This window comes from Peromyscus maniculatus, chromosome 14 (genome assembly GCF_049852395.1).
Source record: "Peromyscus maniculatus bairdii isolate BWxNUB_F1_BW_parent chromosome 14, HU_Pman_BW_mat_3.1, whole genome shotgun sequence".
Taxonomy (NCBI): Eukaryota; Metazoa; Chordata; class Mammalia; order Rodentia; family Cricetidae; genus Peromyscus; species Peromyscus maniculatus.
Window position 1 is genome coordinate 29,589,459 of NC_134865.1, and position 26,993 is coordinate 29,616,451.

At 41.0% G+C, this 26,993-nt stretch overlaps 1 protein-coding gene across 6 annotated transcripts in view; it reads right to left on the bottom strand.

The window, feature by feature from the left end:
* Positions 1 to 26,993, bottom strand: part of Dock4 (dedicator of cytokinesis 4) — a 420,596-nt gene that overhangs the window by 57,914 nt on the left and 335,689 nt on the right. For all 6 annotated transcript variants that reach the window (XM_076550740.1, XM_076550742.1, XM_042260678.2 and 3 more), the window contains exons 28-31: positions 14,113 to 14,188; positions 12,134 to 12,234; positions 11,699 to 11,757; positions 150 to 298 (exon numbers count right to left, since the gene is read on the bottom strand). In XM_076550740.1, the coding sequence (XP_076406855.1) occupies positions 150 to 298; positions 11,699 to 11,757; positions 12,134 to 12,234; positions 14,113 to 14,188 (385 nt within the window). The remainder of the gene's footprint in view (positions 1 to 149; positions 299 to 11,698; positions 11,758 to 12,133; positions 12,235 to 14,112; positions 14,189 to 26,993) is intronic.

Here is a 26,993-nt window from a genome sequence, read left to right on the forward strand (position 1 = left end):
GTATCTAAGGCTGCATGGTGGGGGCGGGGAGGGGGTTCACCTGATGCTGGGTCCCCTGGATTCAGTGTTCACTTCCCTACTTAGGGCTGAAGTGGGGAAATCTAGAGATGACCAAGGTGTCTCTAGAAGTGATGAATGTCACCACCTACCTGTTTAAAGTTGCCACTCCTCCTCTGTTCCCAGTCCATCATATCATGAAAAATAGGAATCATGACATTCCGGAGATCTGGCTGGGGTATCAAGGTCACTTCTAGGAAGGGGCCAATCAGGGCAGGGATAAAATGAAGTTTGTGTTCTCCTAAATGAAGCAAAATATTTGAGTTTCAGTATATTTAGTCTTAATAAGGTTTTGAAAAGATTACTATTTTAAAATTTAGTTAAAACAATTACCAGAAAATATTCAACTATAATTATCTCCCCAGGTAAGAAAATAACCCATAGCATACAATGAAAATGACAGAAATCAGAATATTTTACAACTGTACCTTCTTGTAAAAAAAATTAGATGCTGTTATTAAAAGTGAGGGTGAAGAACAACATAATTGAGCTTTCCCAATATAATTAAGTGACTGAAAGACAAGGTATGACTACATGGGAACATTCACTTAAGATTACATAAGAGTCTGGAGAGCTGGTTCAGTAGCACCAGAAGCCACATGGTGGCTCACAACCTTCTGTAACTGTAATCTGAAAGGATCTGATGCCTTCTTCTGGCCTTTGTGGGCACTAGGTGCACACGAGGTACATAAAAATAAAGGTAAGCAATACCCTTACCCCCAACACACACACACACACACACACACACACACACACACACACACCCTAGAAAATATCCCTAAGGTAACCACAGCTGTTATCTCTGGGTGGTAAAACGGCAAATTATTTTTATATAAGGAAAACTGGATTCTGTTTGTATTTTAAAGAAAAAATAAACAATACACAGCCTAAACAAAAGTTTAAATGCAACCCCCCCAAAGCCTTCAATTATTCTCCAAAAAGATTAAAACATAACAAAATTGAACTTCTACTGGTCTGCAACCCGATACGAAGAGTTATGGTAGTCATGATTCAGAGCAAAGGCAGACACACAGCCGCAGGGACCAGGTGACTTTATGTATGCAGTAGACCTGAAGTCTGTGAGTCTATGTTAACTTTCATAGAGAAGTCTCTATGTTGATAGTAAAAAAAACTATGTGCGATGGAGGATGCACTCTTTTTCAGTATCATGGTTAAAAGTCTATGATGCTGAGGTGCCCTCCTAGGTGGCCTAGAATAAGTTCAGAGATCAGGCTGAAGGTAGCTGGCTTCATGAAAGATATCAATTTCCTCTTTAGGGACAAATAACAGAAACATTTTCTGATTCTTTCATACGATCAGACCATAAGCACTTCCATTATGATGAAACTCTCCCAGTTCCAGAAGCACAGAAGGAATACTACTTCTTGGAGATGAACATTTTAGTCTACTTTAATATAAGCTGTAGTGTTTCCCACAATGTTCCTGTGAGAGAACAGAAGTGCTTAAGATCTTCCTTATATACCCCGTGATCCACAGAGGCCATGAAACACTTGAGGTCTCTACTTTCTCCGATAAGACACTATCTCAGCAAAATCAGAGCTCTGAGTTTTCAATTCATTACATGATTATAAACAAGAAAGGAGAGAAAAGTTGAAATGAGTACCTCTTTCCAGAATGTGTTTTGGCAGGTGACAAATTATGAGTTTAATTGAGAGCCTAGAAATTTCGGGAGTCATAAGACAATAAAAACATACATTTTTTTTTTTTTTTAGTATGGATGTGTATTTTAGATTTGTTTCACTAATTCAGTCATTCATCTATTTTATTCAGGGGCTCAATAGATAGGAATGCTTGTATAATTTGGACAATCTATTGCTTACAAACATAAAAAACAGAGGCTACTGCAGAGATACATATCTATAATCAAGGCTCCTTGATTTTCCCAGGGAAACTGAGGAAAGTTGCTTGAACAGGTGTAGAATATTAGTATAATTGTGTTTAGATGTGTTACATTTGTTTAAGTTGCATTTGCTTAACTATGTAAAGATGTGTTGCTGTTTTACCTTGACTGCCTAAGGCATCTGATTGGTCTCAGAAAGAACCGAATGGCCAATAGCTAGGCAGAGAAAGGATAGGCAGGGCTGGTGAGCAGAGAGAATAATTAGGGTGAGGAATCTAGGCTGAAAGGGAGGAGAGAGAGGAGAAAGAGAAGCCAGGGGCTAGCCAGGGAGGAAGCAGGAAAGTAAGACATACAGAAGGAAGGAAAGAAAGGTAAAAAGCCCCAAGTCAAAACATAGAGGAAGAGAAAAATGTTAAATTAAGTTAGAAAAGGTATTCATAACTAATAAGTCTTCATGTCATGATTTGGAAGCTGGTCGGTGGCCCAAAAAAAGCCTACTACAGACAGGTTATTTCACTGGACTGGAGAATAAGCAGCAGATGGCCTTATATATGAACAGAAGGTGCTCCTGGAAACAGCAGGGGCAGTATGTCATATCTGGAAGTGTGGCAGAGGTCAGGAGAAATCAGCAATAGTGGCCTGGGTTATGTACCATGTTGGATGGGAAAGGGGCTGTGACTCTTCAACTGTGTGTGTGGGGGTGCTTATTACCATTTTATTTTGCAGAAACATCACTTTGGGGAGATGGGAAAGATGTGGTCTACTGGGAAAACTGATGGTAGTTAGGTTATAGTAGGCTTTGGTCCTAAACCACCAGCCATGGTCATTGGGACAGGAGGCCAGATTTGAGAGACAGTCTCCTGGCCTAAATGTAAACCATGAGTGACAGCGAAGTCTACTACTAAATGAGACCAACTTGGAGCAGGAACAGAAACCAGTTTCAGAGGGAAGAAGGATAAGGACTTCTGCTTGAAGCCCCTTTGAGACATTCTCATGTGCACAATACCAGATTTAGGGCTCAGGAACCTTGCAGAATTGTCATTGATAAACAGGGATTGATGTCACTGAATGAATGAAATCATTTTGGGAAGGAAATGGGGAGGGCGTACAGAAGTATAGGACAAGAGGAGGCATCAGCTAACGTGACGGTGGGGTATGTGGAGTGCTAGAGGAGAGAAGACTCTTGGAAGTGAGAGAGGCAAGAGTACCGAATGCGGTCACTCACTCAGCCAACACTCGCAAGCGCTTGCTCTGTGGCAGGCGGGCTCTGGCCGCTTTCCATGCATAATTCCATGAATTCGCCTCTGCCACCTCCAGAGAGGAAACAAAACTCTTGGGACCATAAACCACTTACCCCCAAACCATTTAACTAGTGATTAGGGTGGCGAGCATTTGGACCCACCAATCAGGCTGGCTCTAGTTTGAAATAGCGGTCCTGTGAATGGGACCAACACAGGCTTTTCGGGTTGGCAGAAGAGTAATATGAAGGTAAGCCCAGCTATGAATCGAAGGGTAGAAAGAAAAAGTTGAGGAGGCAAGTATTGCCAGCTTATCCTCTTGAAGCTGAAATTGCCAGAGGGCAAGGCAAAACCAAAGATAAGACCCACTAAACTCAATTAAAAAACTTCAGAGAGAAGAACAAGCAAAAGTTTTTCTTTTCACTGAGGAAGTAAGTACCCAGACATGCTCTCTCTCTGGCCAGTATCCAATCTTCTGGAATGGTTCTTAATCTGTCATTGCACATAGTTAGGTATAACAACCTCCTATTCTGGCCTCGGGACAAGCAAGTATAATCTTAGTCTTGTCCAAACCAGCTTCATATCTGAGACCAATATGTGGCCATTAAGGACTTTTCTAGAAGGGCCTTTAAGAAGTGAATATGTTTCAAGTCTTCAGAAACCATTTTACTACTGAATGGAGACAGCCCTTCTGAGACTAAGAATAACACTCAGAGTGAAGGGTAGCTAAGACATAGTGAGCCTGGATGTTCTCTTTAAGAAACCCACACCTAAAGCCAAGCCTACCAGCAGGCCTCCTAGCTATACAAGAGACTATGCATTTCTTAATTAATGCATGGTTAATCCTTAGATTAACTCTGGGAGTTTGTGCTTTACTTTATCAAACGCAACCTTTAGATTTCTGATGCACCAGTTAGAGGGTGAATGTCCGTTACCTCAAAGACCTCATGAACAGTATCTTGCCTGCCCACTAGAGACCAGAATCACAACAGGAGGAGACAAGAAGGTGGTAGCATCTTGAATTCTATCAGGATTTCCACTTACCTAGGTGGTTTCCTAGACAGAGGCCACTGATTTGAACTACCTACTATCTTGGGAGACCTACAAGGCTTCATATCACGAATTTTCTAATGGTAGCAATAATGTGTTTGAGGCTTCTCTAATACCTGCCTCACCTATGGCTAGATGTCCTTACCCTTTCATGTGTCTGGAGGTCCCTACAGGACAGAGATTCTCATGCTCTCCACTGTCAACACACAGAATCCTGGGGCATTTTGCCAGGCCCATTTTTGGGGATCAGGAACCCTACATGGACCTCACATGGTCAGGGAGTTGACCCTTCATCAGAACTGGGGGTCACGTTGATTCTGCCTTGTGTTTAGTTTCAATGTGAATTAAAGGGCTTCAGCAGGGGCTGGAGGGATGGTGCAGCAGTTATGAGACTTGGTCTTATAAAAGACATGCTCAATTCCCAGCATACACGCGGTGGCTCACAGCATCCGTAACTCCAGCTCCTGGGTGTCTGATGCCTTCTTCTGAACTCCAGAGCACCAGGCTTAGACGTAGAACACATATATACATGCAGACAAATGTACACACACAAAAATGAAACAAATAAATCTAAAACAAATTGATCAAGTGCTTTAAAAAAAAGGGCTTTGGGATTAGAAACCCAGTCCTGACTACAATCCTTAGGCCCCTGTCCTTATGAAACTCGCTTTTTCTATCACTGAAGTCACAACACAGCCCCATCTTCTCTCACTGAGATTTCATCCACGGTAACTGTTTTTCACCATCTTTATTTTGTTATTAAATTGATTAATTGGTGTGTGTGTACCCACCACATGTGGAGGTCAGAGGACATCTCTCAAGAGCCTCTTCTCACCTTCTAAGTCCAGATCACAGGACTCGGGCTCTCAGGCTTGGTGGCATGGGCCTTTCCCTGCTGAGCCGTCTCCCTGGGTATCTTAAATCTTATCCATGCCCACAATGCATAAGGAAGGAACTTGTATTCCTATCTGTATTTCTGACCCAGATAATCCTCTGTTTTTCCCAAAAGACTGTTTTGTATTCCTCAACACAGCAAGAATGTCTCAAGAGAAAGTTCCTTATTGATGCAAATTTGTATATTTCCCTCAAAAACACGAGTCTCCTAAGATAGAAATGCCTGCACTGTTCTTCCTTTTTCTTCTCTATGCTTCTGACATCCACATTTCAGGCAGGTACCAGCAGCTAGAGTTTGCAATTCCTTTTCTCGGTTATTTCCGTCAAGGCAAAAAAGCAGAATCCGAAGCGAGCACTCTTACTGTCATCTGTAAGAGTCAAAATTCACTGTTTATTCCAGCTGTCCTGGCAAGAGAAAAACATGGAGGGGACTCCAGTGTGTGCACGGTTGGAGAGGCTGGAGAGCCCTGAGGTTTAATGTGTGATGCCTGCCCGAGATCCTGCCCAAGGACCAGGCTGTAGGGCACAAGGTCCAGCCACTCAAAGCCATTACACAAAAGCCATCCTACTTTCTGAGTAATTCGGATAAGCTCTGGGCTACCTCCCCACTATATAGACACCAAATGGACGCACAGCTTCTGAGTATGTGGGGCAAGGGGAGTAAGCCGGAGAAAGAACACAACTAAACTCAGATTTCAACCTGCCCAGATAGTTCTCTCAGGGTGAGTTAGGAGAAGGAGACTGACAGCCACCGTGGTATCAACTTCGTTTTTTAATTTTCCGTTTTTTTTCTTCTTCATGTTTTAAAACAATGTATTTATTTGTTAATTTATTTTGTTGTGTTGCTAGAAATTAAATCCAGGGCCCTATAGATGTTAAGCAAACCTTGTGCCAATTAAGCTACGAACTCTGGCCTACAACCATGTCTTTAAACACATGCCTATTTGTATGGTTTCCTTGACTTTATGCTTCTCATTTATTCAGATATTAGATAAGTATTGAGTTATCTTAGCCTTGTATGTTCTGCAAACTTCATTCTTAACCTTCCTTGAGCCTGGCATTCATTGACCTAATAGTGGAGATCACCCCTAGTGCATACTGACTTATCACTATGTGAGTGGGCATTTTTGAGTCTCCTTTAAAAATATCTCTACCATTTGTGGATATTTTATAACCTAGTTTTCTTCTTTTTAAAAAATTTCAATGTACTCACAAGAGAGAGACAAATATATCAAACCTCACATGAACACTGTCCAGCTTCCCTTAAACCTCACATGAACACTGTCCAGCTTCCCTCAAACTCCACATGAACACCCTCCACAGTCCACAGTCCACATTCCATCAAACTCCATATGAACATCATCCACAGTCCACATTCCATCAAACTCCACATGAACACACTGCACAGTCCACATTCCATCAACCCCACATGAACATCATCCACAGTCCACATTCCATAAACCTCACATGAACACCCTCCACAGTCCACAGTCCACACTCCATCAAACCCCACATGAACATCATCCACAGTCCACATTCCATCAAACCCCACATGAACATCATTTAGCTTCCATCATAATGGAATTTTCACCAATTTGTTTTACTAACATCATGCATAACATTTTTCTCTAGAGATTTTTAAAGCAAACCTGAGACATATCATTCTACTACTGCACCAGTCAAAAAGCATCTTTAGTAGACATGACACTTTATGAATGTAGAGTCACAATGCCTTTATCATGGTAATACATTCAAACATTAATTTCTTAAATTAATTAAAAGCACAAGCAATTTTAAAACTTCCCTATGGTACTGAAGCATGCAATTTATAGCTTCCATTTCAGCTACAATTCAAACAAAGCCCACAGACTACATTCGATAGCTGTATCTTTCTTCAGACAGTGGAGAAGTCAGAGAACAGCCACACTTGGGTCTTGATTATGGAGGAAGGCTTCAGGGTAGCCAGCCTTATTGCTAAAAACATACTTTGGGAGTGCAGAGCATGTGCAAACCTACTCGGGTCTCCAAGCATTGAAAAATCCAAGCCCTACTGAATCAGCAAAGCAAAATTTGGAGCCATGCATAGAGGCAGCAACTTTACTTCACTTAAATGATTTCCCGTAAACTGGAGGGTTCGTATATGTCCCCACACCTAGCAGTCAGCCACATGGGCTTATTTTAGGTATCTAGGGTACCTGATCCTGGGCTGCGAGAGTTTTATACTTATGTACAGGGAGCAGCCTGCTAGGGAAGTATTGATTGTTCTACAGTGGTTCCAAGATGCTGTGTTTGCAAATGTGGAACACAGCACACGTTATGTTTAGTAAGACCATGAAGTCATCTAAAAATAGAAAGTGAAAACTTTGCAGCAAAATGAAGGCCACATGTGCAGCCAGCTGGCAAGGATAAACCTCCTCACAGACCACCCTAGTCTTTCAAGGGCACACATAAGTGGACAAAATTTGGAGGATAATATATGACTTACTCCTTCTATTGACAGAATGATATTTTATTTCTTTAATTTAGGAAATAAAAATATTGGGGAATAACACATTTAAGAAGAGGTGTTCACTCATCACCAGTTGGTCCTTATTCTTCAAAAATAAGCTATCAAAACCATAATGTGATGTCACTGCACATCCTCTAGCTATGTAGAAACTGGACCCTTGTACTCTGTTGATGGTGACATGGGACAGGACAAAACGATGTAAACAGCATGTCAGTTCTTCAAAAAAATGAAAAATATAATTAGGACAAGATCTGGTAATTCTGCTTCTGAGCATCTACCCATGAGAAGAGAAAGCAGGACCTCAAGAGGCCCCCGGGTGCCATGTTCACAAAAGTATAACTCGGAATAGTCCAAGGTGGGAGCAGTCCACGTATCTGCGGACAGAGGCGTGGAGAGGACAATGCAGCACACTTGCAACAGTGGAAAACCATGACCCCAAGGGTGAAGCTCAAGGTCATTCTCCCAAAAGAAGTCAATGGCAGCAAGACACAGGCTGAACTATCTCGCGTATGTGTGACGCAGCGAGGGTAGAAGACTCAGGAAGTTGACACCAGAGGTTGAGGGCTGATGGAAGTTTTTGTTTCCTGGTTATGTTTTTTATTAGCCTATACAGTTAGTTTTCATTATTGTACTTTCCAAACAAAATTTCCTTCCTCTCCTCTTCCTTCCCTTGTGCCCTCCCGTCCCCAGGGCCTCCTTTCCTATGGTAACTCAGTTTTCCAAGACAGGAGTCCTGGAGATGGATGGTGGAGGAGGTTAAGGTTGACTGGCAATGTGAATACACTTAATATTCTTCAACACTGAGAAATAGTTAAGACTGCAAATTTTATGAGTATTTTACCATAACTGAAAATACCTACAAACACATATTAGATTTTAATTATGTCCTAAGGACACTGCGTCCAATGGGCCACGAGTACCAAGGACAGCATCACAAACTCAGAGTTCCAATGGCAGAGCCTGACACTGCTCTGTCGGGGACCACTGCTCTATGTTCTTCGTTCACTTGCTGGGTCCGCAGACAACAAAACCTGGTTTTGTTCCCCTGCTCCTAGTTAGACTCCCCATCCTGGACCCAAAGCATAAATTGGCAAAGCCACTGAGTTGCTCTAGTTAAGGTGAAAATCACCACTTTATGACCCCTCTTAAAAGCTCAAATGCTCCAAAACAGAGACTAAAGGAAGAGAAATCTGAATACACTGTGGGCTTACTATACACTAAAATATCCAAATATCTACATAGTTAATCAAGAAAAAAGCTTCAACTTTCTCTATGTAAATGTCATTAAAATCCATTTAATAGTGTAAATTGTTACACAATTTTAGAATGATAAAAGTATTGTATAAGCACACAGGTGAATGTCTATTGTCTAATAGCTATGATGGAAAGTAACAGCGGGATGCAGGACATGGTGGCACACACCTATAATTCCAACACTCAGGTAACTGAGGCAGGACCATTGTGATTCCAGGGTAGCCTGGGTGACAGAGTGAGACTTTCTTAAACACAAAGAAACCAGGGCCAAAACCAAAATGTGGTGATTAATCTTGATTGTTAACTTGATTAAACTGAGAGATGCCTGGGACATGATTGGTAAAGCACACCTCTGGGAACATCTTTTTCTCGGGAAGACTATCAGGGAAAGACTGTTGTGGGACTGGGCAGCATGATCCTCTAGGTCAAGGATATCCCCTGTGTAAAGCAGTCTCTCCCTCCTTTGCTGTCCTAGCCCAGAGACTGTCTCTAGCACTGTTTGGAATCATTCACTATTCTCAACATACAGGGGGAAGGTAGGCTAGCACAGGTATTCCCTCTCTTCTGCTTCTTGGCTCCCATGAGCCAAGCAGCTTTTCTCTACCATACCCTTCCAGTAAGACGCTCTCTCTTGCCTTAGTTCTGAAATAGTGAAGCTAGACAGTTCTGGAGGGCAGCCTCTGAAATGAGAGCTAAAACATGCCCATTCTCCTGTAAGTTATTTCTGCCAGGTATTTGCTAGACATGAAGTCTAAGCTGTTCTAAAGGTGAAACGTTGCTCACACGTAAAACTAGGGACATAATGGCTGGGTCTGCAACATTAGGTTTATGTTTAGCAGACTGATTACAAAGTTACAGGTGCCTTTGAAATCAAATCCCCCTCATTCTCACAGCAGAATGGAAAAACCTGTAAAATTCATGCAATGTTTTGGTAAAAAGTCAAGACTTCCTTGTAGGAAATGATATAGAAAAGAATGGTTGAAGTGAAGCTTTAGACTCTAAACTTAATCTACATACATCACGATGGGGATTTGTGTGTTGAAAATCATAACTGTTTCCTAACAGACTCGGATGATGATAGAGATAGTCTTCAGGGCTAGGCCAGCAAAGGAGGGAGAGAGCGCTGCTTAAGGCAGCGTTTTCCTGTCATTGGTCAAGTACTTAAGAAGCATCTGCAAGCTTGCTATGCTCCTTCCCAGAGACTTCAGGGTCTACAGGGGAGACAGAGAATTCGCATTTCGCACAAGGTTCCAGGGGAGGCAGACACTACTTGGAATTCCACTTTCAATCCCACTGTTCTAATGAATGTCATTATGGGATATATGTACTACAGAGACTTCCTAAAATGTCTCAATTTCTGAAGAAAACAGAAGTAATTTAACATCCACCTTGGAGAGGGAGAACTACTTTTACATGGGTGTAAAGATTAAAGCAGAGCAGCTTATGAAATACACCTATTTTATTAAGTAGATTAAGACACTCGAGCCTAAATGGATGGCTATCCAGGCCTGGGTGAAGTCATGTACACAGCAATACTCAGAGAAAACCATGGTGCCCACTACTCTAGTAACCCAACCATGTATGACATGATTTCCCATAGGCTCTGTGAAGAAGCTCACCAGCCACGCTGCTTGAGAAGGCATGTCAGTACAGCACTCAGTAGGAAATACAATGCTAAATTAATGCCACGTGTAACCAGGACATCACAAGGCTCCGCAGAAGGGCTTTAGGAAAAACAAGACAGACTCAGCTAAGCGTGGACACTAAGACAGCGACTCTCCAGCCAAGACATCTCATGTTGTTTTTCCACTGAGCCTAGAGACAGATCATGAGTTGTTCTGGCTGGCCTTTCTTCATTGGATCTTATTTTTCAGATGCTAGCTCGTTTTATTTTTCTGAGATAACCAGCAAGCATTTATGAATAACAAAGCTCTACAAATTTTGGTGCATATTTGAGGGACATATGAATTCTGGACAGAAATCATTCTGGAACAAGAAAACAATTCCTGCAATTTCTAAGTTGTGCTTCAGTGAGGCCAAAAAGGAAGGAACTCTCAGATCATTACACAGTTAGATGTCAATCACTTGAATAAATTGCAAGGTATTTAAATGCAGTAATAGTTAATGATACAAAAAACGTGCAAAAGTAATATGCCAAATTAAATGTTATGAATCTCTAGAAAGAGACCCTATGCCAATGAAATTTAGAACAGTTTATTTTCCAAATATTACTCTTTTTGTGTAGACAGATCTAGGCTGTCAATTTGTTGAGATAATATGCTTTCTACACTGAGGCAGATTAACACAATTGGATCAAATGGTCTCTTAGCAATTGCAGATGCTTTATAGGCCTTTAGTGAGACACCTTATGATGCTGACAATGCAAGAAAGGTGTTTCAGATGATAATGCTTAAGGCAATCTCTCACAAAGTTTAATCCAAATTTATGATGATTCATAGCTTCCTTTCAGAGTTCTAAAAGTTTTGTGTTGCTATAGTTCCAAATTCTGAAAGGTTAGATCATTACTAGAGAATGTTCAACATTGGGATACCAGATCTCAGAACTTATCACTATCAAGGAAAGACACAAAGGTATTGTGATGTTTTTCAACTGGACACCAATGTGAAGAATGAACCTTGTTCAGTGCCACGGTGTCAGTTTCTAGAGACAGCATTTTGTGTGTGTGAGAGAATTCCATCCACAAGTACTAAAATCTCGTGATTGATTTACACATTTGCTCTCAAATGCTGTCATTGGGGAGCCACTTGTCTATGTATGTGTAAAGGTCAGGAGATGAGCTGGACCACGGAGGGGGTGTCACTGTTCATCACTCACCTAGGTTTTGCCACATGCTAAAAATTTCACAACCCATGGTGACCCGCATATCACCATACCTGAAATGGAAAAAAAAGAAAAAGAATCAAAACTGATGTATTTCCAGAACAAAGTTCTTGTGTTGCTTTAGCATATAATGTATCCTTCTGAATTAAAGGCAAGACATTTGAATTATAAACATCTACTGACTATGTCTTGGTGACCCCAAATAAAATACTCACATAAACGCATAACTTTTTGTTTTACTAATAATTTTGAATCCTGAAAACCCCTCAAGAAAAGGTATTAATACGTCCAAAAATACTGAAATTGCCCTGAGAACCCTGCTCTCAAGATCACTTCACCACTTGTCATTTCCGGCTAGAGACCTTCTGATCCATGAGTGATTGGGACGAAGCATCCTCCAAAGGCCACACTTCCCCCATCGGTACTTACTTTTCTAGCACCTTCTTCTTCTTGGAAGGTGTGAACATCTCCAGTTGCAGACACAACTGGTTTATAAAAATGACAGCAAGGTAAAAGTAGGAATCCCAGATCTAAAACAAGAACAAGACGTTTAAATACTAGTGTGCTGGGAACCATCACACGTGAGCTGATGCAAGAGCTGACATTTGCTTCAGAGGCAGGAAAGGGATGGGACTGAAGGTAGAGTAGACTCTGTTCCAGTCACTGCGAGCTATGAATGCATGGTGTTTGTGTGGAGTCATTATGCCACAGTGGCTGCTGTTACATAACTCACGATTGACATTTTCTACGATGAAGTCATAAAATTAAGGAAATACTCTCTCTTTAGATACTGCTTAAAACGGAACTCTGGAGCATGAGGTCTCTGACGTAGCTAAAGGATAGATGCTTTGTTTTGGAGACAATACTCTGAGCATCTCCATGCAGCCTTAGGTACTTCATTCCTGTGTGGATCAATTTTCAGAGCTTCTTTTGATGTAGAACTTAAAAAGAAATGCATCTGTATCTGTATCTCTGGAAATGCTAATTGCTTTAAATTCACATTGTATTTTAAAATTCCCTATCCAGACAAATTTTGACTCACAAATTTTCTTATGCCAAATAAAGAATCAGAAAGACATTAGAATAAAATTTCCAGAAATAAACAGCAAAAACCATGTAGGACATATGGAATGAAACTATGTCTCCAGTGATGTCATGTCAAAGGAAAGCTAACTAACTATAAGAAATAGGACAAAGGATATCTGTCATATGTATAGAGCTCTCATAAGTAACACAGGGGAGTGACAGAAACCATGAAACAAAAACAGTCCACTAAAACATTTTTAAAGGGGTGTTGGATTACCCTGGCACTGAAGGTAGAGGCCAGCTGACATGGGTGCTGGGAATTGAACTTGGTTCAGAGCAGCAAGCACCCTTAACTATTGTAATCTCTCCTGCCCCCTCCACTAATAACATGTATTTGAAGAACTATAGGCACATGGCGATTTTAATTTTGTAAGAATGTACATTTAAAGGGTAATTTACAAGGAGAAAGTAGTGAAGAAAAATAAATACCAAAAATCAGATGGCTGAAGATGTAGTTTTTTGTTTTATTTTTATCAAATAGCAAGTGACAATGGGTAGACAAAGGTGTTTGTTAAGCCACACTGACATGTTACCCTGTGTCACGGATATAATGTGTTGACTTTTCATAGTCAAGCTTCTACTGTTCTTAGATGTTTTAATTTTTTGTTTGTTTGAGCAAACCAAGGTTTACTTCATGCATGCCAGGCAAAAGTTCTTAAAATTTTTATTGCATTTGTGTTTCCTGTGTTTTCTAGTTGTCAAATAATAAGTTCTTATTAAATGTTTAATGTTAAACATGCTATTAAAAAAACAACAACCAGGAAACAAAGGAAACAAAATAGAACCATTATTGAGAAAGGAGGCCAGAGCAGGCACTTTAGTTTACACACTGGCATTGTGGGTGGGGAGGTCGTCTAGAATAGGGGATATGCAGGAGCATCACCAGTCACATTACTGAGGGACCAAGAATTCTGCCTGAAAGAATCATACTGAGGTTTCATAGTTATCATGAATTCACTCCAAAGGTTCAAAGCTAGGGAAATATTAATTTTGTAATTATTTTCTTTATAAACTCTAAAAAAATAAAAATCTAAAACTCTAAAATAAGACTTAAAATGACTTAAAAACATGTATTAAATCCTATTTGTTCTATACCAGAACTACTTAAAAAAGTACAATAATTAAAATTTATGGTAACAGGTATGGCTAATTCCTATCAGGCTGATAAACATTACAGTAACTCAAACTTCTTTGCAAATATAATAAGAAGTCTAATATTATACACAGTTGGAACTAATATTCCCCTGAGCACAAATGAAGTACTCTAAAACACAGTGTAGATCTTATAGACTCAGCCAGACAGTAATGGACTAGATACTGACCTTATAATCAAAGTTTTCATTTAAGAAGTTCTTTCGGAGTGCATCCGAGAGGTACAGAACTGTTGTAATGATAACACTAGTAATTAAAAAAAAAAAAGAACACATTTGAGCTGAAATTTCACATTACTGAAAATCAGTTAGTAGATAAGAATAAAAAGCATCTAAAAGAAATGTCCTGCAGTAAGCATGTAGATTCAAAAAGAAAATGAACTAAAACACAGAAAAAAAAATCTATTAGTTTTTTCATAAAATGATACACAGGAAGATTTACAAGTTCAAATAATCCAGACATAAATATATATACTGTTGTTTTATGACACTTTAAAATTAATTTCCAAACAGAGGAAAATGACTTAATGCAAACATAACGTTGTGTATTTGATTATCATGAATGACAGAGAGCCTAAAGATGTAATGGACAGAAGAGACAGAATGCACTGTCTGTCCCTTTATGAGCTGCCTTCGCTCTGTCCTTCCCCATGTAAGGTGTTGGAGGGCACAGAAGGACTATGGAGGCGGAGTCACACAGGAGGCCAGACTAATGCTAAGGAGACAATTCCTGTCCAAGTGTCTATAACCCCTATAGAACAGAGGGTCCCAGCAACTCCACGGAAGAGGCATCTCCCTAGGGCAGAACATGGGGACAGCCCTATGTCCTCAGCTAAGCACGCTGCACCTAAATACAGCTGTATTTATCTTGCTTAGGAGATGAAGAGAGAATTATTTGGTGAGTATTCTTGCCTAGTTCTAAACAGAGTTCTGTAATTCACTCCAAATCTACTCATTTTGATAACTAGGAGAGTATATATTCAAATTCGAAGGTTTTTGCAACTGGCTAACGTTGAGACAAACCACCACTTCAACTATTATAAAGTAAACAGCAGTGTACAAATGGTTGATTTCTAGAACTGTTTGGACTTTTCTTAGATAAATATGTAATGCTGCATTAGGCTGTGATGAGGCCCCAGCTCTCATCATGAGACTCAGAATTGAAGAGATAAAGGGCAAAGTAAGATAAAATATCCTACCAACTTCACTCCATGGTTATGCTAATGGAAAAATGTAGATTAGAAGAATACTTTTTATTATTAACTAGAATAATATTTATGGTCTCTGAAGGATATGATGCTTCATTACTGCTCTCACCTGGAAAGCTCACTCTGAATCTTTCTTGCCATACATGGAGACATTAACAAGGCCAGGGGTTGGGTGGTTGAATGTGGACATTGTAAAGAAAAGCAAACCACCATGTGTACCACGGGTACCCAAGGGGCCTTGTTTACAAACATATATACACATTTTTGCACAAGTCATGATACTTTTCAAAGAGTTTTGCTATCAAAGTTAAGTATAAGATAAACCTGTAAGACAGAATTGCTGTGGTTTCCTCAGATCCCTCTGGCAGACATCATAAGCCAATTCCACACTAGAGAGACCTCAGATGATGGTAGGAGAGAGGTTGTGTGCATAGATCCTCCCCAAACAATGATGATAAATGAAGAAATCACTGAGGTTCCCTGAAAGATTTTACCCCATGAATGTTAATCTTTACTATCAGAAGAGGAATTGCTACCGAGTTAAGAAGTGGCTCTTTACCCATCATGTAGATCACTGGGATTCTAGGTTTATTGAGGGGAGTTTTGGAGGCCTAGAGGTGCAGCTTGGTTGCAGAATGTGAGCTTAACATTCACAAGGGCCTACATTCAGTCAATCAGTCAGTCAAACAGGCAAACAAAAATCCAACTGTGGGATGACTCATCCCTAAGGGGCTTGAGGGCCAGAGGGCCCAAAAAGTAAAAAAGATACTTTCTGAGAGCCAGCCTGAGTCTGCCTGATGGTCTTAGCAACAGAAGCTGAAACAAGATCTGAGATGACTTGGACCAATGAGAGGCAGCCATGTCACACCAGCTGATGCATATTCATCAGACCTCTCCCAAGGGTTGGGTGGAGGGTATATAAGGCTTGCCTCTTCCTGAATACACTGAGCTTGTTGTTTCAGCATTCTCCCAGAGTCTGTGTGGTTTGACTCTGCACCTACTTGGCCCCGGCCCCCAAAGGGAACAACAGCAAGGACCCTGCTACATCCAACCAGCCAAAATGAGTACAATGTGTACTCTCTGTGTGCACACATCCACCCATCTGTGTATGTGCAGGGCTCAGAGACGGGTGTCAGCTGTTTTATCTATCACTTTCATCCTTATTCCCTTGAGAGAAGGTCCCTCCCTGAACTTGGAGATTGCTGATTTTTAGCTAGGCTTCTGGTTAGCAAGTTCCAGCCATTGTTTTGTCTCTGTCTTCTCCATATCTAGCAATGGGGTCATAGGGCTGCATGGCCACCCACATCTCAGGTCCCCATGCTAGTGTACCAAGTACTGTTATTCACTGAGTCATCTCTCTGCCTGAAATTTTTTATTAATAGATATGCACAAACTTTGTGCTTGATGTTCAATGGAAAAATCCATAGTCCTGTTATACCTGCACTTTTACATAGAAATCCACCTTCTGGCCCACGAGTCTAGCTTGGATTATTACTTGTAAGTAAGAACCTCTACTATTAATTTAGCCTATTTGTTATTTTGACACCTGAGCCTAAGGTCCTGGAAGATGCTCACTAACTAAAATTTCCAGTTGGAAAAGCAGTTCCATAGAATAGAAGAATTACCAAATTGTTTACATGCTAGGTGTGGCAGTTTGAATGTAACTGGCCTCTATAATCTCATAGGGAGTGGCACTATTAGGAGGTGTGGCTTTGTTGGAGTGGGTATGGCCTTGTTGGTGGAAGTGTGTCCCTGTGGGGGTGGGCTTTCAAGTTTCCTATGCTCTGGATACTGCCCAGTGTCTGAGTTGACTTCCTGTTGCTCACAAGATGTAACACTCTCAGCTCCAGCACCATGTCTGCCTGCATGCTGCCATGCTCCCTGCCATGATGATAATGGACTGAACATCAGAAACTGTAAGTGAGCCTCCTCAATTAAATGTCTCCCTTTATAAGAGTTGCTGTGGTCATTGTCTCTTCACAGCAATAAAAACCTTAACTAAGACAGAAGTTGGTACCAGGGACTGAGGGAATTATTGTGATAGTTCTGACCTTGTGTTTGTTTGGAGGAATTTGGACTTTGGTACTTTGGGTTATGAAAGCAGTGGGATGCTTTAAGCACTGCTTAAAGGGCCATACTAGTAGGAGCATGGAGGACAGAGGTGCTGAGTTATTTTAACTGTCAAGGGACTCAAAAGGTTTCAGAGAATTTTAGTATGTTGCCTAGAGATTGTTCTTGTGATATTTTGGTGAAGAAAGTGGCTGCCTTTCACCCTTGTCTGAAGAGTCTGCTTGAGGCTAAAGCAAAAAATTTTGGATTAATACCTTTGGCAGAAGAAATCTTAAAACAGCCTAGTATAGACTGTGTGGGGTGAATATTAGTGGTAGTTCTGATGAAGACTTATAATGAAAAGGAGTGAGCTGAGCAGGGTAAATTACAAAAAGTAAATTTTGAGAGAACAAGCACCAGGACGTGGACTGGAACTAAATCCTGTGTTCAAGGAGATAAACAGGTTAAGAAATGGAATAAAGGGAGTGGTGACCTCAGGGCGAGATCCCACCCAGCTAAATTTCCAACATGTGAAAAGGAACTAAAGGAAAGCTTAGATCAGGTGTGGTGGTATACGCCTTTAATCCCAGCACTTCAGAGGCAGAGGCAGGCAGATATCACCCAGCTAAATTTCCAACTTGTAAAAGGAATTTAAGAAAAGCTTTGAGGCGGGTGTGGTGGTGCAAGCCTTGAATCCAAGCACTTAAAGGCAGAGGCTGGTGGATCTCTGAGTTTGAGGCCAGGATGGTCTAAAGATCAAGTTCAAGGACAGCCAAGCTCAGACAGTGAAGAAAAACAGAAATTTGGTGAAAATGTAATTAAACAAAGGGGCCATGTTCTAGCCTCAGTAAGCAGCATAATTTGGCGGCTTCGGCCACGTGGTTCTGGCTTTAGAGTTAAGGATAGAAGAAATACGTTATAGAAGTTTCCTCTCTGTGCTTAAGGACAGCTACTGAGGTCAGGCTGTTAATATTCTGATCCGTCCCTTGAAATCCCACCTCCTGGTCCCACTCTGCATCCTGATGTAAAAGCCTCTTTCTAAGGAAAAACTCCTCCCCTTCCTGTCTCTTCTGCTTTTCCTTCCACAAGGTGCACACCCTTGACTTCTCTCTCTCTCTCTTTCTATCTCTCTTCTTCTCTCTCTTTCTGTCTGTTTCTTTGCTATCTTTCTCTTCATCTCTCTATTATAATAAACTCTCCATGTGAATGCAGTGTCTGGGTTGTGAACTACCTCCCCCCCCCCCCCCCCCCCCCCCCCCCCGCACAAAATTAAGTCATAACACAGGCATGTGTCAGGGTGTCCCTGAATGAAGGCCATTGCATGAAGTTGTGAAGTGAAGCCTGGATTGTCTTGGAGAACCCAAGATGTTAGAGATGCTAGAGTTGTGGGTTACCTGAAGAGGAGAGCTGCTAACTGGAAGTGGAACCAGCCCAAGAGAAAGAAGTGTGTTGCAGTCAACAAAGGTGAACCGAGTTGCAGATCTAAAGAGTGTTTTGATGCAGTTTGGAGTTTGCCCAACTGTTTTTTGGTCTTGCTTTGGCCCAGTATTTCCTTGTTATGCTTCCCTATGTTTTTGAATGGTAATAGATATCCTGTGCTGTTATATGTGGGAAATATGTGATCTGTGTTTTGATTTTATAGGGGATTATAGTTAAGGGATTGCATAAATCTCAGAAGAGACTTTGAACTATGGACTTTAAAACATTGTTGAGACTATGAAAGACTATGGGGACTTTTGAAGTTGGACTCAATGAATTTTGCATTATGATATTGTTACAAGCTTATGGGGGCCAGGTAGTGGAATGTGGTAGTTTGAATGTAATTGTTCCCCATAATTATAGGGAGTGACATTATTAGGAGGTGTGGCTTTGTTGGAGGAAGGGTGTCACTGTGGGGGTGGGCTTTGAGGTTTCCTATGCTCAGGATACCACTTAGTGTGTTAGTCGACTTCCTGTTGCCTGTAAGATGTAGGACTCTCAGCTCTAGCACCATGTCTGCTTGCTCACCACCATGACAATGGACTGAACCTCTGAAACTGTAAGCGATCCACCCCAATTAAATGTTTTCCTTTATAAGAGTTGCTGTGGTCATGGTGTCTCTTCACAGCAATAAAAACTTTAACTAAGACACTAGGTCATAAAGACAGATAACATATATGTGGCAGAGCTGTATGCACTGATAATGAACATGGAACCTCTGTGGTCTTAGTATTGCAACCATTGGCATGTTAAAAATTCACAGACAGCTGGGGCTTCCCTCTCGAGATTATAATGCGTATAGGACACCTGGTTCTGCAGAGCTCCCAGGGTGGTTTTTGTGCACCTGGAGTAGAGAGCCACCATTCTGGACCAGCACTGTGCTTTTCATACTTCAGTGGGTACCTGGCAACCTAATTAACATTCAGAGAATGAATGAGTCAGGCAGGCTGGAGTAGTTCTTGGAAGTCTATATCTCTAACAACCTCCAAGTGATGGCAATGCTCTTGTCTGTAAAGCATCCTGTGAAGAACAAGATTCTTCTAGGGCAGTGGTTCTCAATCTTCGTAATGCTGCAACCCGTTAAAACAGTTTCTTATGTTTTGGTGACCCCCCTACCATAAAATCATTTTATTACTATTTCATATTGCTACTGTTATGAATTGTAAATATCTGATATGCAGGATATCTGAAATGCAACTCCGGAAGGGGCTGTAACCTGCAGGTTGAGAACCACTGCTCTAGAGAATCCCGAGTTGGAAAAACATCCCAACAAATTCTGCCTCTGCAGGCTCCTGGGATTTCAGCAGTCTTAGGGTCTGCTGTACAGCATGTAGTCTTGTTGCTAGACTGATGACCTTGACCCCTTATCTGATCTGCCTGCTCTCCTGGTACAGAGGCACAGGGTACAGGCTGCTCAGTGAGTCTGGAAAACACTAAAAGGCTGAGAAAATGTTACACTACCAAATTAAAACTATAAACTAAGAACCAAGATATGATCAATTACATGCTCACGGGATCTAACTTCATTAATTGTCCAATTTAATATTTACACAATTTTTACTAATTTCAAAATGAGAGGTGACTTTCTTAAGAAGTTTGAGTTTGACTCTGCCCCAGACAATGTGGGCCCAGGGATTGCTCTGACCATGACAATCTCCACGGGCATAGAGTGATGAGATCTAGTCAAGAAAGAGGAACTGGGGCCCAGGGCATACAATTTATTGCCTTGGGTGTTCCAGCTATCCCCTCATTCTGTAAGAAAGAATTATCCTCAGCCAACTCTCTTCCTTCCTTTCTTGCTGTCTCACTCCATGGAAAACTTAGGTCCTGGAATTTGTTCTTCCCAAAGTGACTAAAATTGGGATCTGCTCAAGCATAAGCCCATGTCCAGTAATCACACAAAGACTAGGAGAAATACCTTGTAGACTCTACAGTGTAGAGAAACTTGACTACCAACAATGTTGATTTCTTTCTTTTTCTCATTGCCCCACCCCCCTTTTTGAGGCAGGGTCCCACTAGGTAGTCCTGACTGGTCTGGAGCTATGGCTTACCTTGAACTCATAGAGATCTGAATACCTCTGCCTCCCAAGTGCTGGGATTAAAGGTGTGCACCACCATATCCATCTAATGTGGATGCTTATACATTGAAAAAATAACAAAACAAACCTGGAATATAACTTGCCTCTAACTTGGAGCATTAACTGGGGACAGCATAGGTCAGCAGGAAGATGCTTAGGGCAGATGAAAACCATGAACAGTTATCAGGGGAATTAAAAAGAATTGATCTAAGCGGGGAGTTCTGAAACTCCAGCATCCATGAGACTGACCTAAAGGACAAACAGATACCATCCCTCCTCAGCACCTGTGGCCTGGCGAGTATGTACAGGGTTAGAAGTTAAGAGTCAGCGACAGTAGGGACTTTGGTCCCATCTGCACTGGACCTGGCCTAACATGAAGGACTGTAGCCTTATCACTGTGTTCGAACCATGCTGTGTAATAATTATAGAGCAGACTGAGGTGAGTCAGCAGAGCTGACATGGGTGGAGGGGTTACAACCACATCAGGACCAGGAAAAGGAGTGACCTTCCTTCACAATGCAGCACGCAGAGTGGGAGAAGGAAAGGGAAGCAGGAAGCTCCCTTGATTTCTCCCCTCAAGGAACTACAGCATCAGTCTTAGGGTGATCTCTATTTTAACCTCACTGGCCCAAACCTTAACAGACCATTTCCTTCAAGTACCTGGTTTCCCTACCAACTGCTCACAACTCACTAAGACACGCTCACCAGTGTGCAAGCAGCTCTTACATAAATATTTGCAGTAACATTTAATCTGGCACACACCATAGTAACGTATAGCTTAGGTGAAAATCAGCGTCTTAGTCCTCTCTCTCACCAACTATACTTTAAGGATGACCACACTTAAAAAAAACGGATCAGAGCCCACTGTAGGTGGTTCCATTCCTTGTGCTAGTGGACCTGGGTTCTATAAGAAAACAGGCTGGGGGGGACGATTCAAGATGGCGAAGACAAGCAGACGCAGGTAGGCCTGTGGCAGCGGCCCGCGGAGGTAGACGGGGAGGTAGACGGGTCCGGCGGCAGCGGCCGACAGGGACATTTAGGCCCAGCGGCAGCTGGCGGAGACATTCAGGCCCAGCGGCGGTCCACAGAGGTGGACAGGCCCTGCAGCGGAGATAAGCAGACGGAGGTGGACGGGCCCAGCGCCAGAGGCCGACAGAGACATTCAGGCCCGGCGGCAGCCCACAGAAGGGGACAGGAGGACGCAGGTCGGCGACTCGCGGAGGTGGAAGGACCCGGTGGCAGCGGCCGACAGGGACATACAGGCCCCGTGGCAGTTCACAGAGGTGGATGGGCCCGGCAGCGGTGGCAAGTGGAGCCCGGGGCCCAACTGCTGATCCTGTGAAACCCAACAACTTGGAGGTGTTGGTGAGACTACCCTGCTCAGCTGAAACCCATCTGGGAGAGGATTCAGATGCCTACAGTTTGAAGTCTGAAGAAACAAGATCAGCTGAGGAGTTGACAAATGAATAAAACGTGACCTGGGAACACAGAAGGCGCTACCCAGCCACTAAACCAGATCACCAGAATCATAAGTATATAATTCACAGACTGAAATCAGCTGTCCCTGAAGAAACAGCCCAATAGCACCAATTTAACCAAGAACCCCTACTAAACCAAGACTAAAAATTAGAACAAGAGAGGCACTCTCAGACACAGATACCACCTGCACCGCACAGAGGAAAAGATGAGTAGACGCCAGTGCAAAAATACAGGCAACAACATAAAGACCTATATGGCAACATCAGAACCTAGTGATTCTACACCTGAAAGACCTAAACATACCATGACAGAAGAAACAGAAGAAATCAACCCTAAAAATGACTTTAAGAAGATGATAGAGGCCCTTAAAGAAGAAATAAAACATTCCCTCAATGAGGAAATAAAAACTTTCCTTAAAGAGGAAATGAAAAACTACCTTAAAGAGGAAATAAAAACTTTCCTTAAAGTGGAAATGAAAAACTCTCCTAAAGAGGAAATAAAAATTTCCCTTAAAGAGGAAATGAAAAACTCCATTAAAGAGGAAATAAAAAACTCCCTTAAAGAAATGGAAGAAAAAACGAACAAAAAATGGGAAGAAATCAAATCAAGCCAAGAAAAAGCAATTAAACAGATGAAAGAAACATTCCAAGATCTGAAAAATGAATTTGAGACAATAAAGAAAACACATGCTGAGGGAATGCTGGAAATAGAAATCCTGACAAAACGAACAGGAACTACAGAAATGAGCATAACCAACCGATTGCAAGAGATGGAACAGAGAATCTCTGACACTGAAGACATGATAGAGAAAATAGATTCGTCAGTCAAAGAAAACACTAAAGACAAAAAATTCATAACACAAAACGTCCAGGAAATTTGGGACACCATGAAAAGACCAAACCTAAGAATAATAGGGATAGAAGAAGGAGAAGAATACCAACTCAAAGGCACAGAAAATATATTCAACAAAATTATAGAAGAAAACTTTCCTAACCTAAAGAAAGAAATACATACGAAGATACAAGAAGCTTACAGAACACCGAATAGGCTGGATCCAAAAAAAAAGTCCCCTCGCCACATAATAATCAAAACACTAAACACACAGAACAAAGAAAAAATATTAAGAGCCGCAAAGGAAAAAGACCAAGTAACATATAAAGGTAAACCCATCAGAATAACACCAGACTACTCAATAGAGACTATGAAAGCTAGAAGATCATGGACAAATCTCATGCAGACACTAAGAGACCACGGATGCCAACCCAGACTATTATACCCAGCAAAACTCTTAATCACCATAGGCGGAGTAAACAAAATATTCCAGGATAAAACCAGATTTAATCAATACCTGTCTACAAACCCAGCCCTACAGAAAGCACTAGAAGGGAAAATTCAACCCAAAGAAGCTAAACACATCCATGAAAAATCAAGCAATAGATAATCCCACACCAACATACACCACAGAAGAAACAAGCTGGTGTAGCTATCCTAATATATAGAGAAAAAGGATGTTTCAAAAGAGAAAAGTCTTGTGGCAATGCCTCAGTGGTCCAGGTAACTACCAGAACTCGGAAAAGTTGGTTGAACTTGGGATTGACTGGGAGGCCAAAGATTTAAAAAGCAGAAGATTCTCTCAAGACACAAGTTGTGTGATAATAGTATGTTTTGTGTGTGTGTGAATGAGAATTTGTAAATGTTGAATTCTAGGCTTCGACAATCATTGTCAATGCAGATTAAGTTGCAAGTATTTATGTTTTAAAACTTAAATTATAAAGCTAGTTACGTCTTTCTAACAACTAGTTTTAATGTTTATGAGCATATTTTACCTACATTACCTTTTCAGGATGTTGAGAAAGATGCATCACAAGCACAGGCTGGAGGCTGGGAGCTAGATGGTTTTGAGGAAGAGGTCTTGGTGGACTCTTTCATAGAGCAAAGGGAAGCAATGCCTTCTGGGAAATGAGCTAAGTTTTAATCTAGTCTTTAAGATTAGAAGTCAAAAACAAAAATATTAAGGAAAGGAAAACCTAATTGATCTTTGAAGTATTGTTATGTGGAATTGAGTGGGACTTTTGAGGCCTTTCTTCCAGAAAACAAGGACTTGGTTGTCAGGCCTATATTAGGCCTAAACCTTAGTGCCATGTAGTTGTACTTCAATCATTTCAATGGAAAGTGTCTTAGTGATTGGAACTTCTAGTGCAGTTTGGAGTTCTTCCATTTGAAAAATGTGATATTTGCATGGGATTGTTTGAATCTTGTTTTCTAGTCCCTCCCCATCACCACACTCATAGTCTGAAGGTAGATTTTTCTCTTGATAAAGGAACAAAAAAGGTGAACATCTTGTTTGTAAATAGGTATCTAGTAACTAGTGGTAAACTTGAAATGGTAGAATTCTTTAAAGCCTAATTCTAGGTAGCCTTAAGAAAATGTATCTTAATTATTTTTGAACCTGTATTCACCTTGTTTTTTTTCAAATATCTTAAGTTATATTTTCTTTTTCAGAGCTGCTTCTTATTTGGGGCTACTTTTTTTTTTTTTTAATTGAGGCGTAATTCATAAAAGGGTATATTGTTTTGATGAGACTTTTTACAACTGTGGCTGGATGTCTTTCTTTAGTCTTCCAAGAAGGGCCATTTTACTTTTTTAGAGTTACTTTTTAAAGTCATGAGGTCAACAACTTGGACTACTATGCATGTAAGTGCTAATGCAAATTAAAGCCCAAGTTGACCTCCAGCAGCAGTTCATTCTATGTTGACAGTGAGAGAACACTTTGCCTGTTAGGATACTGTTACTCGTGGACTGAAATGCTGAAGAAACCCCTCCCCCTATTTTGTTTTTTGCAAAAATCAAGGTATATTCTAGGGTTTCCTGGTTGACCTCAACAGATAAACTGAGATGATAGTCTTAGTTCAGAAATGATCTGAATGTAGATTTACAGTCTACGTGTACAGCTGGCTAAGTGAGATTGCTTTCACAGTTCTGCATGTATCCCATCGGCTCCCCATTAGTCACTGAACTCTTAAAACTGGTATTGTAACATTATCACAATGTTTTGCGCCAATTTTATAAACTTTACAGTGCAATATGTGTTCCTTTTCTGAGGCAAACCAAAGGTATATTTTTCAAGGTTCTGCTGCTATCAGCAGCGTTGATGGAGGATTCTTTATACATTTGTAATAGATAGAAATGAACCAGAAAAAAAGAAGAAAAAAATGGTGGAGGAAAAGGTGAACACTGTAAGAATACTCAAAAGTGCTGAGAGTTGCAAACGCCAAGAATGGCTTTGCATAGTAAATGGAATAGAACAGCTCTGAACTATAGCTTACTTTTCCTGGTTTGGTCTGACAGAATGATTGAATGCTTTTGTACAAAAATCAGAGCCTTAAAAACAAGGATTTGGTGAGATTGTAAAATGGTGTGTCACTTTGGCAAAACAGTTTGGTGGTTGGTCAAAATGCAAAACATTGTTACTCTGTTACTCAACAATTCTACCCTTAGGAATATATCCTCAAACTACTGAAAATGTGCACCTCTGAAACATGTACATGAAGGTTTACAGCAGTGTGTTGCTAATAGTAAAAAAGTTAAAATAACTCAAATAGCTATCAAATACTGGAGAGAAATAAAATGTGGCTTATTCATACAATAGAATATTATTAAGACATAAAAATGAATGAGAAACTGACAGATTAAATGACTTTGGTGAACCTTCATAATTTCATTTGTAGATCTTTCCATTTCTAATTTATAAATACATTTGGGGTTATAAATTATAAAAGTACTGCCTCCTGTCAACATTGTATACTTCTATTTGATGATTTCTGTGTCAAACATTATATGGAAATGTTTCCAAGTATTTTCTGTATTAACTGTGAATGAATAGAACAAAATAAATTGCCTGTGATGGAAAAAAAAAAAAAGTAAAGTAAGCCGGTCCCTTCAGGAAAGCAAAAAAAAAAAAAAAGAAAGAAAGCAGGCTGAGCAAACCATGTAAGCAGCATCCCTCTGTGGCCTCTGCATCAGTGCCTGCCTCCAGGTTCCTGCCCTGTTTGAGTTGCTGTTTGGATTGCTTCAATGATGGACTACCATGTGGATGTGTGAACTGAATAAACTTTCCTCCTCAAAAAAAAAAAAAAAAAAAAAAAAAAAACGGATCAATACTAGTTGTGCTAGTGGATGCTGGGCGTACTCCCCAAACTTCCCAGGGCACTCCCCAACTCTGCCTTCCTCCCTATGACTGTGGACAAGCTGCCAGGGCTCCACCTGGATTCGACCAGCACTATTCCAAAAGTGCGGTCAGCTTCCTTCATCTTAGGGATGTCTTCATACAAAATAGTGTGCCTTGACCTCAGCAGTACACTTTCAGGGTGTGCCGATTTCTCAGGTGTAAGGTTGTTACAGACAGGTATAGAGGGGTCGGGAATGGTACACCCAACAACAGTGCATCCAGTATTACATCCATTTTCAGACGCATGAACACTGTTCCTTTAATTAGCTGTTTTCCTTAATATCATTAACATGTATGCATTTACTACGGGCATTCCTATTAGTCAATCCACATGCTAGATTATTCCGAATTTTAAAACAAATCCTCACCCTCCCAACTCCTTCCAGAGACATCAGTATTTTTTTGGTTCCCGCTTACAGCAAAACTCTTCAAAAGATCTGCCTGTAATCACCGTTTTCCATTCCTTCACTGGGCTCTGCTCTTGAACTCTCCCTCCCTCATCAGACTTTTACCTCCACCACTCCAGGGAGA